General features: G+C 34.0%; 1 protein-coding gene across 1 annotated transcript; it reads left to right on the top strand.

Annotated features, from left to right (window-relative positions):
- Positions 1–2,568: 2,568 nt before the first annotated feature.
- On the top strand, positions 2,569–4,737 carry LOC144422681 (uncharacterized). Its single transcript, XM_078112380.1, has 5 exons — positions 2,569–2,772; positions 2,850–2,962; positions 3,360–3,524; positions 4,093–4,237; positions 4,554–4,737. The coding sequence occupies exons 1-4, from the start codon at positions 2,725–2,727 to the stop codon at positions 4,136–4,138; spliced, it is 372 nt and encodes a 123-aa protein (XP_077968506.1). The 5' UTR covers positions 2,569–2,724; the 3' UTR covers positions 4,139–4,237; positions 4,554–4,737.
- Positions 4,738–20,169: the final 15,432 nt, after the last annotated feature.

Here is a 20,169-nt window from a genome sequence, read left to right as displayed (position 1 = left end):
ACACTGTCGAGGAAATCTCTCTTAATATGTGAAAGTGCGCTCACTGCACTAAATACTAGCTCTACCGAGAATGAGCTGGCAAGTGCAATAAAAAAAAACTTTTGACACGATCTCACACGTGAGGATATTTCAATTTGATTCTGTTGCCAGAGAGATGAAAGATTTAAAGGTATAAAACCATTGGATTTAAACTTCTGTTTGCGTATGATTATAATCGGAAGTTTCGCAAAATGTTCAACCCCTCACTTGGTTTTCTGCTAAAGCGCACCTTCTGCTGTCCGGACATGGAAATGAAAGAGTACAAATACAGAACATTATGTGGTTGTGCCGAGAAAATTCTGCACATTACTTGAGGGATTGATAGCGGTGACCAGCAGTGGTTGCAGCATGACGAGGCGACCCCCCAATACATCAAACCAGACGCTTGCTGTCTTGAGAGAAAAGTGGGCATCCTAATTATCGGACTGAAATCTCTCAGATTTTGATATGTAGGGTGTTCGAAGGACAACAATTCTCAAACAATTGGTGAACTCAAGGCTGCAATTGCAGAAATAAAATAGAGAAATACTCAAAGAAGATTGATTGACAATGTTACAATGAATGACAATGAAAAAATAATAAAATTCTTAAATAAAGGGGGGTGTAGGCTACTAACACTATACCACTTCAAAGCGCCATAGTAGCACCAACTCCCACAAGGGGGCGTTTTCGCCCACTTTGGGAACCGCTGGTTTGGAGCGTAATCGTCTTCATCTAACTTCATATAACTTTTAGAAATTTTAAAATACTTTCCATATTCTAATTACTCAAGGGAAATACATCAAATATGGGATAATATAAACAAGATTTTCATTCAATGAATGATTCCAAAGCCTATCTTCAAATGTACATTACATAATCACTGTTTCAACACACATATAAAGTTATATTGGTGGTTGCACAGCTTGTTTTTAAAGAACGGCGAAATATGCGTTTTGATAGAATAATTGAATGCTTTCTCTCGTTTTCAATGTGATGTGGTCAGTAAGCTAAATAAAAAATCGAATATAAGGAGATCAGGATTTCGTTTTTGCCTCAGTTCGCTTTTATATCTTGTAAACATAATTTTTATTGACAGGTGCTAGAAGAGGGCCATCTTATTAAATGTGAGCATAATTTGGAAGTAGAAGTTTGGTGACTACGTTCAAATAAGTTTTAATTTTCTTTTGTACAATAAACTGCCTCTAATGAAGGTCGCCTTATTTGAATTCTTCAGAAAAAGCAAAATATATACGTGTATAGGTGGTAGGCTAATAAATTTGCAAACGGATTGCACACGCAAATATAAATTTATTTGAAGATGGATAATAAAATGTTTTAAACAAATTTCATCTTGGGTCTTTGTCAGATTAAGTAACAATATGTATCAGTCCATTACATCATGGAATGCGGTATAACAAAGTTGAAGGTAGTGACGTTTATTAAAGATATGTTTATGCAATTGTGAGAATGGTGAATCAGTTTAACGTCTTCAAAACACAAAAACAAGTATACCAAACACATTTTCTTAAACAGGACTGAGAAATGTTACCCCATTGACGAGAGCTCTGCATTTATCTTGGTATTAATTCAAAATTATTTTGTACAATCACTAATGGTGGAAGCATTTATAGCTCGGAATATTTTGTAAAATGGCAAAGCCTTATTATTCAATGAGCCAAGAAATGAAAATGAACCAGTTTTGTCGCAACGTGGAGAGGGTCCTATCTGGCGTAGGTCAGTTCGATCAGATTGCCCAGCTCTCACGTGTTGTGGGGGGGAGGCAACTAACACGTTGCCACTTCAAAGCATCATAGTACCCGATAGTAAAATGAAGCTGGTCTTCGATACAGTACAACGAAGCATATGCCATTGCGCTAGACTAGTGTTAATATGAAACAATACGGATTTAAAAAGATCATAATACCTATTCTACGTTAAGCGAAAAATTCCCAACGCCGGAATAACAACCAAAACATAGCAGTAAATGACATAAAATATCACACTTCTTGTGAGTTCCCGTTTTGATGTCAGCGCCCCCAATCGGCCAGTTTGACGGCCAGCGCCCCATATGGGATAATATAAACAAGATTTGCATTCAATGAATGATTCCAAAGCTCATCTTCAAATGTACATTACACAATCACTGTTTCAACACACATATAAAGTGATATTGGACGTTGCACAGCTTGTTTTTTAAAGAACGGCAAAATATGCGTTATGATAGAATAAGTGAATAATTTCTCTCGTTTTCAATGTGATGTGGTCAGTAAGCTAAATAAAAAATCGAATATAACGAGATCATTGCATTTCGTTTTTGCCTCAGTTCTCTTTCTTATCTTGTAAACATAATTTTTATTGCCAGATGCCAGAACAGGGCCCTCTTATTAAATGTGAGCATAACTTGAAAATAAAGTTTGGTGACTACGTTCAAATAAGTTTTATTTTTCTCTTGTACAATGAACTCCATCTAATGAAGGTCGCCTTATTCAAATACTTCAGAAAAACCAAAATATACGTGTATGTATAGGTGGTAGGCTATTACACTTACAAATATGAGCTTGTTAATTTATAGTACTTTTTAGAAACTTTATTCCTATTTTCCATCTGAACACTATTAAAACTGTTTACTACAAGATGATGCTGAAAATATTGTTTGTTATAATCTTTTTAATGGCGGAAGTTCGAGCTGGTGCATGGTAAAATATGCGAGAATTCGTTCCGTCAGAATTCTTTGCTAAATTTGATAAAGAGGCATGTATTCATTAATACACTTTATGTTGTAAATAGAATGTAATACCAAAAAAATAAAGTAATCATATACATTACAGGTTACTCCAACCGAGGCATTGGAGGCATTGAACTCCGAGGCATTGGAATTTGCTTTCGACATAGATAAGAACTTAGTTTACGGCAAACATCCCAAATGCGCACCGCTCAGCAGGTAATCATTAAATTTTCAGTCAAATTTTGAAAGATGATACTAAAAGATGGAGTTTTAAAACTGAAAAATAAATAGTACGTTTATTTTTTAACAAGCGTTTTGACAGATAGCTTGCATTGAAATATTAAATTTAATGTTTTGGGTTTTCAAATTCAAACAGATTTGTTTTCACATTAGACTCTAATTCAGATGGTGTATGTGACAAGTTCACGAAGTTTTATAATAATTTTTTTCTGTACATTCAATACAGTTGTTGCTGGTACACCTGATGACTCAGACTTCAGTAAAATTTAAGAGTAATCAATATTTCCCGGTATCGAAACATCAATTAAAAAAAGAAAATTTTCCCTGTGTCAGGAATTAAACTATTTCACCATCATATATTATATTTCGACAGTTATTTATCAGGACCAGATGACGTATGCCAAAATGAGAAGGGAACAGGTGAGAAAACGAATTGCAAAGACAGAAAATGCTCTTACGTTGCTCGTTATGGATCGACTAAATGCAAAAAAACGGTTGAATTATACAGGCCGATCCCACTTGTCACGGTCGAATGCAGGTAAATTTCACTACGTACAATGCGCTTTCATGTCATTTATTCAGGTGGCTTTAGGTGTACTTTGGAAGCGCACAGCTCGCGACACCAAACGACTACAAAAGATTGCAACCTCTGTTTGCATTAAAAAAGTTATCTTTGAAATAATCTGCTTCAATATAACTCTATTAGAAAATGGTATTATAGAGATTTATTTATACCAAGTTGCAAGTTCCAAATGACCAGTAAATCCCGGCTTACAAACGCCAATTTTTTTATTCCCAAGTAATATTAAGGTGTTGGAATTTGAATAATTTCCATAACTGCAATTTTCATAGGATCAACGGGTATCCAGGCCGGATAGCGACCGCCAAAACAGCGACTGTAATAATGGCGACCGCATTAAAACAGCAACTGTTTTATGATAGCGACTTAACTCGTGTTAGAGTTAGGAACCTCTCTACACACGTATGCACGCACAAACAGGCAAACACTGCGTAGTAAAAGGTTGAAACCGAAAGGGAATTTAAAACAACATTTTATTTGGACTAACCCTAACGCTATCATAACAATCGCTATTTTATTCTTCAAGGTCCTCAAGGTCATGTGGCCAGCTAAAATATTACAATCCAAATTAGAGATCCGAATGCGAGTGTCAGACTATTTGGTGCGTTGGTGAGATGTTGACAATCTACAAAGAAAATGGAAGGCTGTACAAGGGAGATATAACAATTAAGGTAGAGCAATATCCCAACTGTGAATTATTCTCATATTTTATTTATATTGTAAGTTTGAATTATTCCAGTATAAGTATATTGAGTTCAGTTTTCTGCAAAAATGTATATGTTTAACATTTACAGCAAACGTTATTGACAAGTTTTATTGTATTATTTTTTTTTTGTAATATTTCCACAATTTTGGGTCAACAAGTACTTTATAGATGAAATGCCAATAGTGATTGAAAAAAAAAATTAAAATAAAAAAACAAAAAAATACATTGTACCCACTCAACGGAAAATATTTTATATCTTTCATTTTGCATTATAATTGCAGAAACCATGCAAATGCGATTGCAGAAAAAAGTGACTAGATCGACTTTTTGGAAATAAACAAAGAAGAAAGAATGCTGCTGATATGTTGAATTGTTCATTGTTGAAATTATGTACAATTACTTGCATGTGTAATAAATGAATGTATAAAAGAATGAGTTTCTCAAAAATTAAAAGAGCAACATGATTAAAAAGGCATATTTTTTTTACGAAGTCCTATTGGATAAGACAGATGGTTTTCCATTCCCAATCGAGTTTTATATCAGGCGTTAGTATACATGTTTATGAATATATAGTTTTATTCGTTATTCGGGAAATGTATTCTGTGCGCTATTGGGAGGAATTTCTAATTTGTACAAGTAGGCTACGCAATGTCAAATCTGTCAGCAATGTTCCTTATGCCGACAATTTCAGTAATGTTGACTCACTCGGCAATGACGACTCTATCAGGAATGCCGGATCTGTTGTCAATGTTGTCTCTCGCAGCACCGTCTAATCAGTTAACAATGTCGACTCTGTGGGCAATATTGCGATTGCAGGTGATAACACGTGCTTCAAAATTAACGTGGAAAAGTAAGCAAGTTTTCTTCTCCGACGCGTCTCTACTCTATGGGTTAAAGTTAGTTCACCACAAATATGTTATACAACAGCGCAGAGAAAATATGAACTGTTCGCAGGTGGGCGTTATCAAGGCAATTTGAGTTGGTAATTTGAAAAAATAGGACGTTAGTAACGTTTGATAGCTTGCAACGATAACTGGTAAAAAATCCAGTTCAAATGAAGTTATGATGTTGTGACGACCCTTGTTTTATCTTTTAAATGATGTCATGTGATATTATTGCTATATTTTTAACACTGAGGGCGCTGTGATATAATGGCTCTGGTGACACTGTCGATCCGGTCCGTCCTTTGGTGTCCTATTAGCGTGTGCTGTGGATGATACCGGTACAGTGTGGTTGTTTTTTGGTTGGATGTTTGGTTTTGAGTTCTGAGGGAGTACGTCTGGTCTCTTTGATTGGGGATTTTTGTTTATGGTTTTGTGACTGTTGGATTGGGATTGGTTGGATGTTTTGTGCTGGACAGTGGGATCATGTTTTTATTTGAGTGCGATGCCATTGCAGTGAATTTAGTGTTGTATTTTCAGTTTTATCATAAAATTTTAGCTATCATCAGTAGTGTTCAAATGTTGTGCACATATAAAATTGTTTATCGTCTTTTAAAATGCCTGTCATAAGTTAACTTACATTTCACTGCCGGTATTGTTGTTTTTGTTGTGTGCTTTCCGTTTCTTTGGAGTATTTGGTTGTATTAACCGTTTCATTGGAGGATAATTAATAAATAGAAGAAAATAGTATAAATTTAAGTGAATATTGAGAGGAAACTTGACGTCAGATCATATTGAAGGATATTCTGAACCTGGATAATTCTTTCAGAGACTGTCGGTACGCTACGATGTAAATAAGGTTATAAGATTATTTAAGAAGAATAAATATAATTAAAAAAATAATTATCCTAGGTAAATTTTTCTACAATATGTATGAAAATATCAGTTCATTGCATTCAACAAATATGAAAACTAAGATTTTTTTTTATCTATTCATCAAGTATGATAGGTGCATACATTTATTGCAGTTTATGCGATTTTATTTCTTTATTATCATACAAAACCATTTTGACATAGACATTGAATTGAGTAATGATTTAGGACTCAGCGGTTCCCAAACTATGGGTCGCAACCCACTGGTGGGTCACAAAAGAAATCTTAGTGGGTCGTGAAAAGATGTAGAAAGCTTTGAATAATTATACTGATTATTAGGATAGGCGGCGACTTGAATACGTAAATCTTCAAAAAAAAAAATAAAAAATTAAATTGAATTTAAATTCTAATCTGTCAAAGTTTCCTTTTTACGATCTTCTTAAAGGAACAAAATTTGCTACACAAATAATGGCCATGTGGCTGGCTTTTTTACGCATAGCAGTTTTGTACACTGTACAGCACATCTTACCGTGTTTCCCCGAAATTTAGAAAGGATTTAGATTTATTTCCTTTTGGAGAATAACACTATGTTTTTTTTGGAAGAGGTCTTTTGAGTTCATTTATCAAAAATAAAATTACATTGTGGAAAATCACGAGATAAACATATATCGTATTTCCTATACAAAAATCAAGTGACAAATATCATAATTGTGACATCACACAATCTTGAATAGTGGTGCGATCTTCAACTTACCCCAGGTCATTGTACCTTTCCTCTCCCACACATTTTAAATTCGTTTTGAGGGTTGGGTTTTTTAAAATTACTTTTAAAATTCAAGTTAGGTCCTATTTTCAGGCCAGGTCCTATTTTCGAGGAAAACACGGCAGTTTTATGTTGATTAGCCCTTGCTGTGTTATGTCATAAAAAATTTGAATGGGTCGCCATAAGCTGTGGTCATGAATGGTGGGTCGCAACTATTAAACGTTTGGGAACCACGCATTTAGGTTATTACTCATCATAAATTTTCCAATACTCAAATATAGATGTTTTATATCCACCGAATTACATTTTGCTAACACCAAATTAAAAGAGCGCCAACAGACTTACTCAACGATAAAATATTTTCGTATGAGTCCGCTCGCTATACGGAGTCTAGTAGAAATTGAATACATTGTATACTTTGAAAAAGTCGATTTTCTGCGATCTTTATCGCTATCGCTCGCTTTGCACTTGGCAAAATTATTTTTACACACAAAGCATATTGCCTACACTACAGCAAGGCTGCCCAACACGCGGCCCGTCGGACTGTTTTTTGCGGTCCGCCTTTTAAAGTTTGTAAGCAGACTCTTTTAAATTTTTACTATATTATATATTTCGTGAATTTGGTGTGCTTATTCTGCCATCTATCTACATTCAAGTGCCGGTTCTTATTATTACGTATGCACCTTGGTGGACATCGACGTTCTTTTTCTTTTTATTTCTTGCAAAACTGTGCCTTCTGTTCTACCAACAACAATAATATCTTGATCTCTTATCAAAATTTACATTCCTTGACAAATCATAACTCTATTAGCTACCTAGGACATTCACAACTTACTCTTATTATGCTGAACAATCGTATCACAAAATGATTCTATACTACATCCGGTGGGTGTCTCAAAAATGTCGTGTCCCACTTGTCCCACGTGTCCCACTTGCCCCACGTGTCCCACTTGTCCCACGTGTACAACTTGTACCACTTGTACCTTGTACCACTTGTACCACGTGTACCACGTGTACCGCGTGTACCACTTGTCCCGCGTGTACCACTTGTCACACTTGCCCCACGTGTCACACTTGTCCCACGTGTCACACTTGTCCCACGTGTACCTCTTGTACCACGTGTACCACTTGTACCAATGGTACCACTTGTATCCCTTGTGCCACGTGTACCACATGTACCACGTGTACAACTTGTCCCACGTGCACCACTTGTACCACATGACCCACTTGTCGCTAATACTGCGTGCATTTTGCTAAAAAGGTCGTTTGTTTTGGTATTGTGGTTAGTTAACATTGGAAACCATACCATCACTTAAATAAAATAAAAAAATGTGCGTTGGATTTAACTTTTTATCCATTTCTTTATATTGCTGCCGAAAGTTTCAGTGTTATCATTATACAAAGTTGTAAACGCGACGCGGATTGTAAAGATAAATTAATTATGATAATAAATTAAATATTCCAATCGACTTTCATTGTACTAAAATAGATTTTACGTCGTGAGATAATAACGGTTATATCTTAAAAATAATCCGAGTGGCAGCATTGCGATTGAACGGATCGGAGTTACAAGTACAGATTTCTCTAATCTGCAAAATGGCAAAAATACGGATTCCTAATGGCGATAACGAATTAACAAGATTGCAAAGATACCTATCAAAATAAAATATAATTAGACAGTTTATCTCATGTGTCATCCACATATTACATTTGTTTTGTTCAGAGTAGCACTGTGTTTAAAATTCGTAACGCGAGTTACGTTAGACACAATTAAGTTAATTAGCATGGATTGAAAATTATACGTAACAGACAAGTCTCACTCACAAATCGTTTTTTTAACGAGCGAATAATCATGGCGACTGTTTTATGAGGGAAACGAAATATATATATCAAAATATCTGGCGAATGAGAAGTATGATAAACGGAATCATGTGGACAAAATATTCGGCGAATGAGATATATGTGGACAAAACTTTAATTTTCTTATGACGGATCAGGTACCGAAATCCAGCCAAATGCCTTCATGCCCGGTAATGCCAACGGAAGTATTAGACTCATTCTTCTTTGAAAAAGGGATCGTCTTTACACCAAACTAATATGGTAAGCTTCCTTACATCATGTCCGCGATTTAGGATGGTATGACTTATATTTTTTTAAAAACCGCGTAATTCCTAAATAAATATATTGGCCAATTCAGCTGGTACATGGGTAGAAATAACAACCATTCGATGACCATGAGGGGATTTGCGTCGGACAAAGCACAAGCTTCTTGTACAGCGGTGCTTGCGTATCGGGCACTGCTAAGATGAAATTCAGCTACCATTTGTGGTGACTGATGAGTTGGCTCCATGTTGATAATAAATGAAGCACAGCCGGTGTTAGCAAAACGATGTTATTTGCCGAAGATTCGAATTTCTATACAGAAAAACTTCATCAGGGCATGATATGGAAAGAACACAAGTGGATATATATAAATCAAGAAAAAGAAAAAAGGAAAATATGAAAAAATTATCATGGCGTCAACTCCAATCTAAAGGGATGATGATAAGATAATATATACAAATAGACAAATTAGCGCAAGTTCAAACAAAAAAGGGACTATTTAAACAATGATTAAATACACAGGCGGGAACAGTGTGGTTTCTTTGTCATTCATCAAATTCTTCTCTTCTCTATCACATAAACAGATATGTGAATCAAACAGATATATCTTCAGAACTTCTACACAGAACTGTCCACCGGAAATATAAAGACTGGATTTTTATAACCATAGACCGATATGGTTCGGCAGATGTGTACGATCTATCCAAAAACTGGAAATCAACGTTAGATGGATGATATATAGGGCGTGCGACATCAAAAGACAAATCTACAGTATGCGCGACATGGAGCCAACTCAATAATGCATGATTGCCACCAGGTAAACTCATGTTGATAATTAATGAAGCACAACCGGCGAAACGAAATATATATAGACAAAATATCTGGTGAATGAGATGTATGATAAACGGGATTCATGTGGACAAAATGTCCGGCGAATGAGATAAATGTGGACAAAACCTCTGGACCAAATGTATGAAGAGAAAACACTTCGACTTCGCGAATGAGCTGTTGTTTCATCAGGGAAACGAGATATATATGGACAAAATATCTGGTTATCCAGATGTATGTGTACAAAATCCCTGAACGACAGGTAAGAAAAGAAAAGTTTTCACGAATGAGCTATTGATGGACAAAACATCTGTTAAATGGTATGTATGATAAATGGGATACATGTGGACAAAATACATATTGTACATGTGGACAAAACATTTGATGAATAAGTTGTAGGTGTAAAAGTCATGTGATTCCAAATCTTTTTCGTTAAACTTCTCTCTTATCAAGTCTTTTCTTCTTTTTATTCTTCCCTAACTATGAATAAAAACTACTGTATTAATTTAATCCTTAGATCTTTGTCTAGTGTCCCGGTTGAAAAAACGATTTTATACAGTTCCAGTATTTCTAATTGAATGTGTGCATTGCATTATATTAGGCATAACAAACTCTGGAAAATCAGTAATGCTACAGCAAATACAAAGCCGATTCCTCCTCAAAAGGTCAAAGTTACTTGCCAGGGATGATTTTTTTTTTTCATTTTGGAAAACGTGCCCCCAATGAATACGATATTCGTAGACAAATTACATAATAAATAGTACTATCTTTACATATAGTATATGCTCAATCAGCCAATGCTCGAATTCGTTTATTTTTGCTAGAAAGACGCATTTGTAAAGCAGACGAATTCCTTCAAAAACATGACTTCATGTTTTTTGCAGTAAATGCGCCAAAAATATATGATTACAATGATTTAAGAAATTGTGATTGTAGTATTTTTTAGGCTAGTTTCATTAAGTATGGATGACTTGAAGATGAAAAAATAAGGAAACTTAACATAGAAATAAAAAGAAAGTGGTATAAAAAAATACCAAACATCTTGGCAGAAAAAATATTAGGTATTGCAGTTACATATAAAATCGGAAAGGAAAATGCAATAAAATGACAAAAATATTGTAGTATTCATGTTAGATGGGGCAATAATTTCTTGGTTCGATAGATAATTTGAACATCTGCTCGGGGCATTATTAACTTTACATATCATATTAGTCTACAAAGTACCTGAATTATTCTCTTATTTTTCTAAATTTACAGAACAAAATGACGAAAATCGAAGAAAACATGATAAATATCAAGCAAAGAACTTGAATACTAAACAAAATTGCAAAAAATAAATTAGCAATTTATATAGCTTAAAATGATAGTATACAAGCACAAAAAACTGCCCAAGTCAAAAAAATCATAATGCTGAAAAACTTTTTCAATATACCGGACTACCGCAGATAGTAATATACAGATAGTAATATACAGTGATAATATTTTAGTCCTTTTAGATAAGTTGCTACAAAAACGTCATATTCATTTCATAAAATCAAATATCCAATGATAACTTTTTTAATGAATGGCTGCGAGGTTTTTCGGCTTTCATTCGTTTTCTTTGACCTTTCTTTTTACCCACATTTAGTGGTGGTAATTTTATAATAAGTTGTTCATTGGTCGATTTACTGACTTTTTCAGATATATTTATTTGGGCTTTGAGGAAGGACTCAGTATGCTGTTTTCTTTGGTTAGAAGACATTTCTGACCAGTTATGGGGCTCTAGAGAAAACGCGCTTTTAAAATTGGATTGCAAATGATATGGACCAGTTCCAACGAATGCTTTTTGGACATCAGTATAAGATGAGCAAACCAATTTACCCAGTAATTTTATTAGATCAGGAAGTTTCTTCTGCTTCCATTCCGTTGTTCTTTTAATTGCATGATTAATTAAGAGATTCACAATTGTTGTTCGTCCAGCCGCGACCGATGTTATTTTTGTATTTCCATACCTTATTCTTTAATAGTGGTAGGAAGCGACTTTTCAAGTATGAAAGCGCACCTGGGCAATGGGTTCCAACATAATTCAACAATTCAGTTTCTGAAAGAATGTATTCGCATTGGTCGCATTGGTACCATTTAAAAGATCAAATACGGCAGTTACAACCGTCTTGCGAAGACTGACACTTGCCCCCACTTTGTCCATCAAATATCTAACAAGGGGATCCCTTAAATGCCTACAACATAGGGTATGTCCAGAGCTGGTGAAGGAATTGGTAGAACATTAGAAATCGTGAGAAATTGTATACCGGTACCATACAACTTGTCCTGCCTATTGGCAAGATGGCCAACATTTTTGTTCGTAGGCCTATTTCAGTATTTACTAAATAATTTAGTTTTCACCTCTTGCAGCCTTGGTACGGTCGGACAAAAGGTTCCGACCGTCGTCGGATGCGGACGTGTCAGCTTGAAGAGACTACGCGTTGTATGTTTCGGTATCTGTAATCTGTATCGCGTAATATCAACATCAGCAAAGCCCATCCACTGGAATTAAAGAAGTTTATGGATAAAAGATTGGATTTAAAGTTAAATGGTGGACGATCTGTTACGAGTATATTGCGAGGTTTCGATCCTTTTAGGAATCTAGTCGTGGACTTCGTTTTAAGTCTCAGCTAGAGGCATGGAAGGGTAAACAGGTGAAATACTAGAATTGAAAACTAAACAAAAAGTAATAGCGCCGAAGATAACAACTTGGTTAGTGGAAACAAATGGAATACAAAAATTAGAAACAATCAACATTCTAAATGATGGACAACGAAATAATAAGATTCGGATAATAAAGACTACTTTGGCATTGCTGTACGGGCTACCCAAGATTCCAATTTTACATACTTGCTTCGCAAAGAACTAAGGAAAAAGAGATGGACAGGCATTTTCTATGAAACATTGCACCTAGCACACTACAGCACATCACAACGTCGGATTTTATTTACAAAGAGGAAATCAACCAAAAGACATTTCGATTTATTTATTACTCATTCTGACACTGCTTTTATCTAACTCACTAGTTTGCACTTGTTTACGCCAATTTAATAAACACAGCCCGAATCATGTCCGTTTCGACGTAAACAGTTTTAAATTAGAACCTACGCACCTGCATTTTGTTTGTAACAGAAGTTAGATGCCCGAACGTTGGAACGATAACACGTTCGTGTTTTTATCTTTTTTTGTAATATGTTTGTGAGTGTAATATCATGGGTGAACAGGCACATGTATTTATTTATACGTGTTTTAAACCCTACTCCTGGTTTTGCCTGTTTTCCCGATTTCCCATTATTCTGTGTGTTTGATTTATGTGTTCATTATTTGTTATGTGTATGTTTTTTGGGGTAAATCAAAATAAAGATTATTATTATACCGGTGGTTTAAATAACACGTCAGCATGCCTTCAGTAAATGATTGCTAGCTGTACAGGTATAAATGCGTAAAACCAGTAAACAAACGTGATAGAAATGGTACGGGTTATAGATTATCAATGTTAAACGCTTCCAATACCGGACGGACACGGATCCAAAGCGACATTAGGGCCGCATTTGCAGCGCATATCCCACAGAGCACGGCGCGTTGGCAGAATCTCATGGTCTAGTGAGAATGACGTCATCGGAAACACCGCGCTCATTAAAATTTTAATGAACGATTATCAAAAATCTTGACCATGTTTATCATGATAAAAATATCAAAAAAAATGTAAAAAATATTCTATCCTCAAAACTGCTCACGTATACAATGAAAGATATCTAGAAAATTACAAAAAATGCAAATTTCTGCTCTGGTGATCACATTCCCCGTAAGAGCTAAAGTTGAAAAAAAATTTTTTACATCACTTTTTTTTGCGCGTAGGATGGGTTTTTAATGAATAAGGTCTAGTGCCATTCAATGATAATTAAAACCCTCTTACAGCGGCTAAGCTCATATGAGAGAATATTTACGCTTAATTTTGTACTCGGTAAACTACTGTTAATATCGCTCTTAGCTCTTTGTTGACGTTATCGCCTGATATGAGAGAAGCGATAGAACCATCCAGCCGTGACGCAAAGTGCGAATTCTATAAATAGCGTGGATTTCAAAATCGCCTGTCAGATGTCTAAAAATGTCGACTCAGCTCAGACAGGAAATACTCCTTTATAATGACTTATTGTTGGTTTAGCATGTATTTTCAGTCATATATACTATCCCTGACCATCCCTGGCGCTGTGTTGTTTTGATAAATATGATTTCGACGGCGGTCGGAGAAGGCGTTAGAAGTTGAAGTCTAGGAGAGAACGAAATGTACGAAAATGTGCACACGCACATGAAATTCAAAATTAGAATGTACTATTTTTATTTTGCAGTTTTATGTATTTTTTCATTTTACTTTCTTTAGTTTTAACTGTTACGCGTATTCATCGTCTTCTCAGCTGAAACTGAGTGAGACTTATTGTACGTGCCCGTGGGAAACAAACGGGCCAATGGAATGGCAGATTGTTGATTACCGTGTGACAGGGCAGCTACCACGGACATGGACTTTTTGTAGTGATCACGACACCGTTCGTTGAAGCAGTAAAACGCAAATGTAATTACGCGATCATCGTCATTATCAAATGAGTGAACCTGATTCCCAAATTCACAACTGCAAATAACAGAGAATTGATAGCGGAAATCCTTTTTTATTTTTCGAAGTGGCGCTGATTTAAATATTTCATGTCGGTGGTTATAATTATATTTTTGAACATAAATTAATACCGCCAACCAAAACTTAACGATATTGTCATCAACAAAGTCAATAACGATTCGCAATAGATATTTAATAATATTTAACAGCTATTTTATACGCTGTAAATTGTAAGAAATGAACAAATTTGTCCTCATGGTCGAAGGATGGAAACAATTAATTACGACACAATTTGCTTTTAGCTATTTTGCCGAGGCCGCAAATTATCTCGACAAAATCAAAACATACGATAATGATTGTAAAATATTTCCAATCAAAACCATCCTGATGTGTTATAAGCGCTTCAAGTCATGCTTTCAAAATGTTTTAGTTAAATCTAAACGTTGACGGCGGCGCTAGGATATGTCCGCCATATTCGGTATTCTTACAAACAAAAAGAACATTAATCGAAGTTCGCGATATTCGAATAATAAATTCTTATTGGACGTCCGTGCTTCATGCACTGCATTAAATTAACCCAAAATAAACAAATGTTACTATACGCGTTTTTTCGTTTTTGGGCCTAATGTTTCTCACGTTAGTCGAAGCAATATTTTTACAAAAATAATTTTCGTATGTTGGATTCTTCGTATCCAGAGCCTTTGTAGGTAGAGTTTCTACTGCAGATGCAAGCTCAAAAATATATTTTTTTTGTTATTGATCGTATGGCATTATTCGAGGTCCTGGCAGAAATAAAAAAAGGGTTTAAACGCAAAATTTTAAAAAACTGCTGTTTAAATTCATTATCACACCGACTTTAAACAAATTCCGTGAGAAGAAAACACGTTTTTATAACATTGTGTATTTTCCAACAGGATCTTGCTAGCTAGGTCCACTGATATAACAGTGGCACTCGAGTACTATCATAAGGTTCGCGACCCGAGGTGATTGGAGTTGCTCACACGTTCCATATTAATTTAAGTTAAAGCTCGTTTAGTGGATACATCCTTCAAAATTGGCACTTCACCACGGGCCGCACAATTTTTCTCTGCGGGCCGCATTAGGCCCGCGGGTCGCAGTTTGCACTCCCCTGCTTTAGGGGGTCCCAACATTCTTATAATTCTCTTCGTCATGAATACTTTTTTTGAGTTAATTAATGCTTAATTTACGCGAATTGATATAGGCAGGCAACGTCTCATTAGCTGTTGCTATCAAAGTACTACATATAAGAATCTCTTATCAGAAATAAAAACGCAGTCATAAAGCTTTTGTCTTGTGTAATGGAAATATAGAAAAATGTACAAACATTTTCTCTTTTGCCCAAGAAAAAACAGGCAAAACAGACAGAAAGCGCGGAATAAAAGTATAGAATTCATTACATTCATCCACAAAGAAGAATACCAAGGATATTACATAAGTTCTGCACAAAGTCGTACTAGGTTGCTAGGGCACACAACACAGAGCTTATGTAATATCCTTGTTTATTCAAACGGGTATTGGTCGCTTGTGAAATATTTTCTAAATTCTTGTTATTCTTTGTGAGATAGTTCTTAACCAAAAAAAAGCCTTCTTTTACAACGAATGGTCAAATTTGCTTGATTTTCTTATATTTCAAAGATTCAAAGAGTTTGGAAGTCTATTACCATAATTTAAATAAAAAACTTCAACTACGTTGAAGCATTTTCTATTTTTTTGACAATAGTTATTGTTGTCATTATAGAAAACGTATATAGGCGATTTTAGATGCGATGTAAATTTAAAAAAAATGCTTGTTTTGTTCCGTTTTTTTTGTTGTGGTTGAAAGTAGTATAAAATTAATGGTTTGGAGCGTAATCGTCTTTATCTAACTTCATATAACTTATAATAGATATTTAATAATACTTTCCATATTCTAATTACTCAGGGAAATACATCAAATATTGGATAATATATACAAGATTTTCATTCAATGAATGATTCCAAAGCTCATCTTCAAATATACATTACCCAATCACTGTTTCAACACACATATAAAGTTATATTGGACGTTGCACAGCTTGTTTTTTAAAGAACGGCGAAATATGCGTTATGATAGAATAAGTGAATAATTTCTCTCGTTTTCAATGTGATGTGGTCAGTAACCTGAATAAAAAATCGAATATAAGAAGATCATTGCATTTCGTTTTTACCTCAGTTCGCTTTCTTATCTTGTAAACATAATTTTTGTTGACAGATGCCAGAACAGTTTTATGATTTGTACATTGATACAATGTCTATTCAGTCTCATGACTAGATTTAATATACTAGTTTGGTAGCAATATCTAAAATTGAAGCCATCGAAAAAAATCGTAAAGTCATTAGATTAATATTTTATTGAGGTCTAAAAAGGTAAATTTGTAATTAGCAAATTATTTTTGAAGTAAACAAATCTGAAAAATTTCTTTATTGACATTTGAAGTAAAGTGCAAATAGATTGCACACGCAAATATAAATTTATTTGAAGATGGAGAATAAAATGTTTCAAACAAATTTCATCTTAGGTCTTTGTCAGAATTATTTTATAACAATATGTATCGGTCCATTACATCATAGAATGCGGTATAACAAAGTTTGAAGGTACAGACGTTTATTAAAGATCTGTTTATGCGATTGTGAAAATCGTGAATCAGTTTAACGTCTTCAATACACAAAAACAAGTATACCAAACACATTTTCATAAACAGGACTGAGAAATGTTACCACAATTGACGAGAGCTCTGCATTTATCTCGGTATTAATTTAAAATTATTATATACAATCACTAATAGTGAAAGCATTTATAGCTCGGAGTATTTTGTAAAATGTCAAACTTTTCAACGATCTATGTATAATAAATGTATGTTTATGCGATGGTAAGAATGGCGGATCAGATGACGTCTTCAATGTACAAAAACAAGCAGTTTCGAAACACATTTTCTTAAACAGTTCTATAAGAAACGTTACCGTTATAGATGATGCCTTTTTATTTGTCTCGGTAATGTATAATTTTTATTGACAAAAATTGCCACTATCGTCTGAGCTCGATTCTACTCAAAAATTCCTTGTTCAAACTAGATTGCCTTGACCAATTGTTGTCATTACCGATGAAAAGTGAAAGAATTTATATTTAACATTTTTTATGACTCTCTTCGTCATTAATACTTGTTTTGAGTTAATTAATACTTAACGCGAATTGAAAAGTGCAGGTAACGTCTCATTAGCTGTTGCTATCAAAGTACTAGATATAAGAATCTCTTATCAGAAATAAAAACGCAGTCTTAAAGTTTTTGTTTTGTGTAGTGAAAATATAAATAAACGTACAAACATTTTCTCTTCCACCCAAGAAAAAACAGGCAAAACAGACAGAAAGCGCGGAAAAAAGGTATAGAATTCATGACATTCATCCAGAAAGAAGAATACCAAGAAAAATACATAAGTTCTGCACAAAGTCGTACAAGGTTGCTAGGGCACACAACACAGAGCTTATGTAATATCCTTGTTTATTCAAGTGGATATTGGTCGCTTGTGAAGTATTTTCTAAATTTTTGTTATTTTTTGTGTGATAGTTCTTAACGAGAAAAAAAAGATTTTCTTTTGCAACGAATGGTCAAATTTGTTTAATTTTCGTATCTTTCAAAGATTCAAAGAGTCCGGAAGTCTATTACCATAATTTAAATAAAAAACTTCAATTACGTTGAAGCATTTTCTATTTTTCTTGACAATAGTGCTTGTTGTCATTATAGAAAGCGTATATGAGCGATTTTAGATGCGATGTAAATTTAAAAAAATGCTTTTTTTGTTCTGTTTTTTGTTGTGGTTGAAAGTAGTATAAAATTAATGGTTTGGAGCGTAATCGTCTTTATCTAACTTCATATAACTTATAATAGATATTTAATAATACTTTCCATATTCTAATTACTCAGAGAAATACATCAAATATTGGATAATATATACAAGATTTGCATTCAATGAATGATTCCAAAGCTCATCTTCAAATGTACATTACACAATCACTGTTTCAACACACATATAAAGTTATATTGGACGTTGCACAGCTTGTTTTTTAAAGAACGGCAAAATATGCGTTATGATAGAATAAGTGAATAATTTCTCTCGTTTTCAATGTGATGTGGTCAGTAAGCTGAATAAAAAATCGAATATAAGAAGATCATTGCATTTCATTTTTGCCTCAGTTCGCTTTCTTATCTTGTAAACATAATTTTTACTGACAGATGCCAGAACAGGTTTATGATTTTTAAATTGATACAATGTCTATTCTGTCTCATGACTAGATTTAATATACTAGTTTGGTAGCAATATCTAAAATTGGAGACATCGAAAAAAATCGTAAAGTCAATAGCTAAATATTTTATTGAGATCTAAAGAGGTAAATTTGTAATTAGCAAATTATTTTTGAAGTAAACAAATCTGAAAAATTTCTTTATTGAGATTTGAAGTAAAGTTCAAATAGATTGCACACGCAAATATAAATTTATTTGAAGATGGAGAATAAAATGTTTTAAACAAATTTCATCTTAAGTCTTTGTCAGAATAATTTTATAACAATATGTATCGGCCCATTACATCATAGAATACGGTATAACAAAGTTTGAAGGTACAGACGTTTATTAAAGATCTGTTTATGCGATTGTGGAAATCGTGAGTCAGTTTAACGTCTTCAATACACAAAAACAAATATACCAAACACATTTTCATAAACAGGACTGAGAAATGTTACCACAATTGACGAGAGCTCTGCATTTATCTCGTTATTAATTTAAAATTATTATATACAATCACTAATAGTGAAAGCATTTATAGCTTGGAGTATTTTGTAAAATGTCAAACTTTTCATCGACCTATGTATAATAAATGTCTGTTTATGCGATGATAAGAATGGCGGATCAGATAACATCTTCAATGTACAAAAACAAGCAGTTTCGAAACACATTTTCTGAAACAGTTCTATAAGAAATGTTACCGTTATAGATGATGCCTTTTTATTTGTCTCGGTAATGTATATTTTCTATTGACAAAAATTGCCACTATCGTCTGAGCTCGATTCCACTCAAAAATCCCTTGTTCAAACTAGATTGCATTGACAAATTGTTGTCATTACCGATGAAAAGTGAAAGAATTTATATTCAACATTTTTTATAACTCTCTTCGTCAATAATACTTGTTTTGAGTTATTTAATACTTAACGCGAGTTGAAAAATGCAGGCAACGTCTCATTAGCTGTTGCTATCAAAGTACTACATATAAGAATCTCTTATCAGAAATAAAAACGCAGTCATAAAGTTTTTGTCTTGTGTAGTGGAAATATAAATAAACGTCCAAACATTTTCTCTTCTACCCAAGAAAAAACAGGCAAAACAGACAGAAAGCGCGGAAAAGAAGTATAGAATTCATGACATTCATCCAGAAAGAAGAATACCAAGAAAAATACATAAGTTCTGCACAAAGTCGTACAGGGTTGCTAAGGCACACAACACAGAGCTTATGTAATATCCTTGTTTATTCAAGTGGGTATTGGTCGCTTGTGAAATATTTTCTAAATTTTTGTTATTATTTGTGTGATAGTTCTTAACGAGAAAAAAAGATTTTCTTTTGCAAAGAATGGTCAAATTTGTTTAATTTTCTTATATTTCAAAGAACCAAAAGTCCGGAAGTCTATTACCATAATTTAAATAAAAAACTTCAACTACGTTGAAGCATTTTCTATTTTTCTTGACAATAGTGCTTGTTGTCATTATAGAAAACGTATATGAGCGATTTTAGAT

Source organism: Styela clava, chromosome 5, assembly GCF_964204865.1.
Source record: "Styela clava chromosome 5, kaStyClav1.hap1.2, whole genome shotgun sequence".
NCBI classification, from domain to species: Eukaryota; Metazoa; Chordata; class Ascidiacea; order Stolidobranchia; family Styelidae; genus Styela; species Styela clava.
The sequence above is the reverse complement of the archived record's forward strand: the minus strand, read 5'-3'. Positions and strand labels throughout refer to the sequence as shown.

Excerpts from the sequence above, each read along its gene's own strand:
- LOC144422681 (XM_078112380.1), top strand. The coding sequence starts at position 2,725 with ATGCGAGAATTCGTTCCGTCAGAATTCTTTGCTAAATTTGATAAAGAG. Across the intron at positions 2,963-3,359 it reads AAATGCGCACCGCTCAGCAG|TTATTTATCAGGACCAGATG; the intron begins GTAATCATTAAA and ends ATATTTCGACAG. Across the intron at positions 3,525-4,092 it reads CTTGTCACGGTCGAATGCAG|GTCCTCAAGGTCATGTGGCC; the intron begins GTAAATTTCACT and ends TTATTCTTCAAG.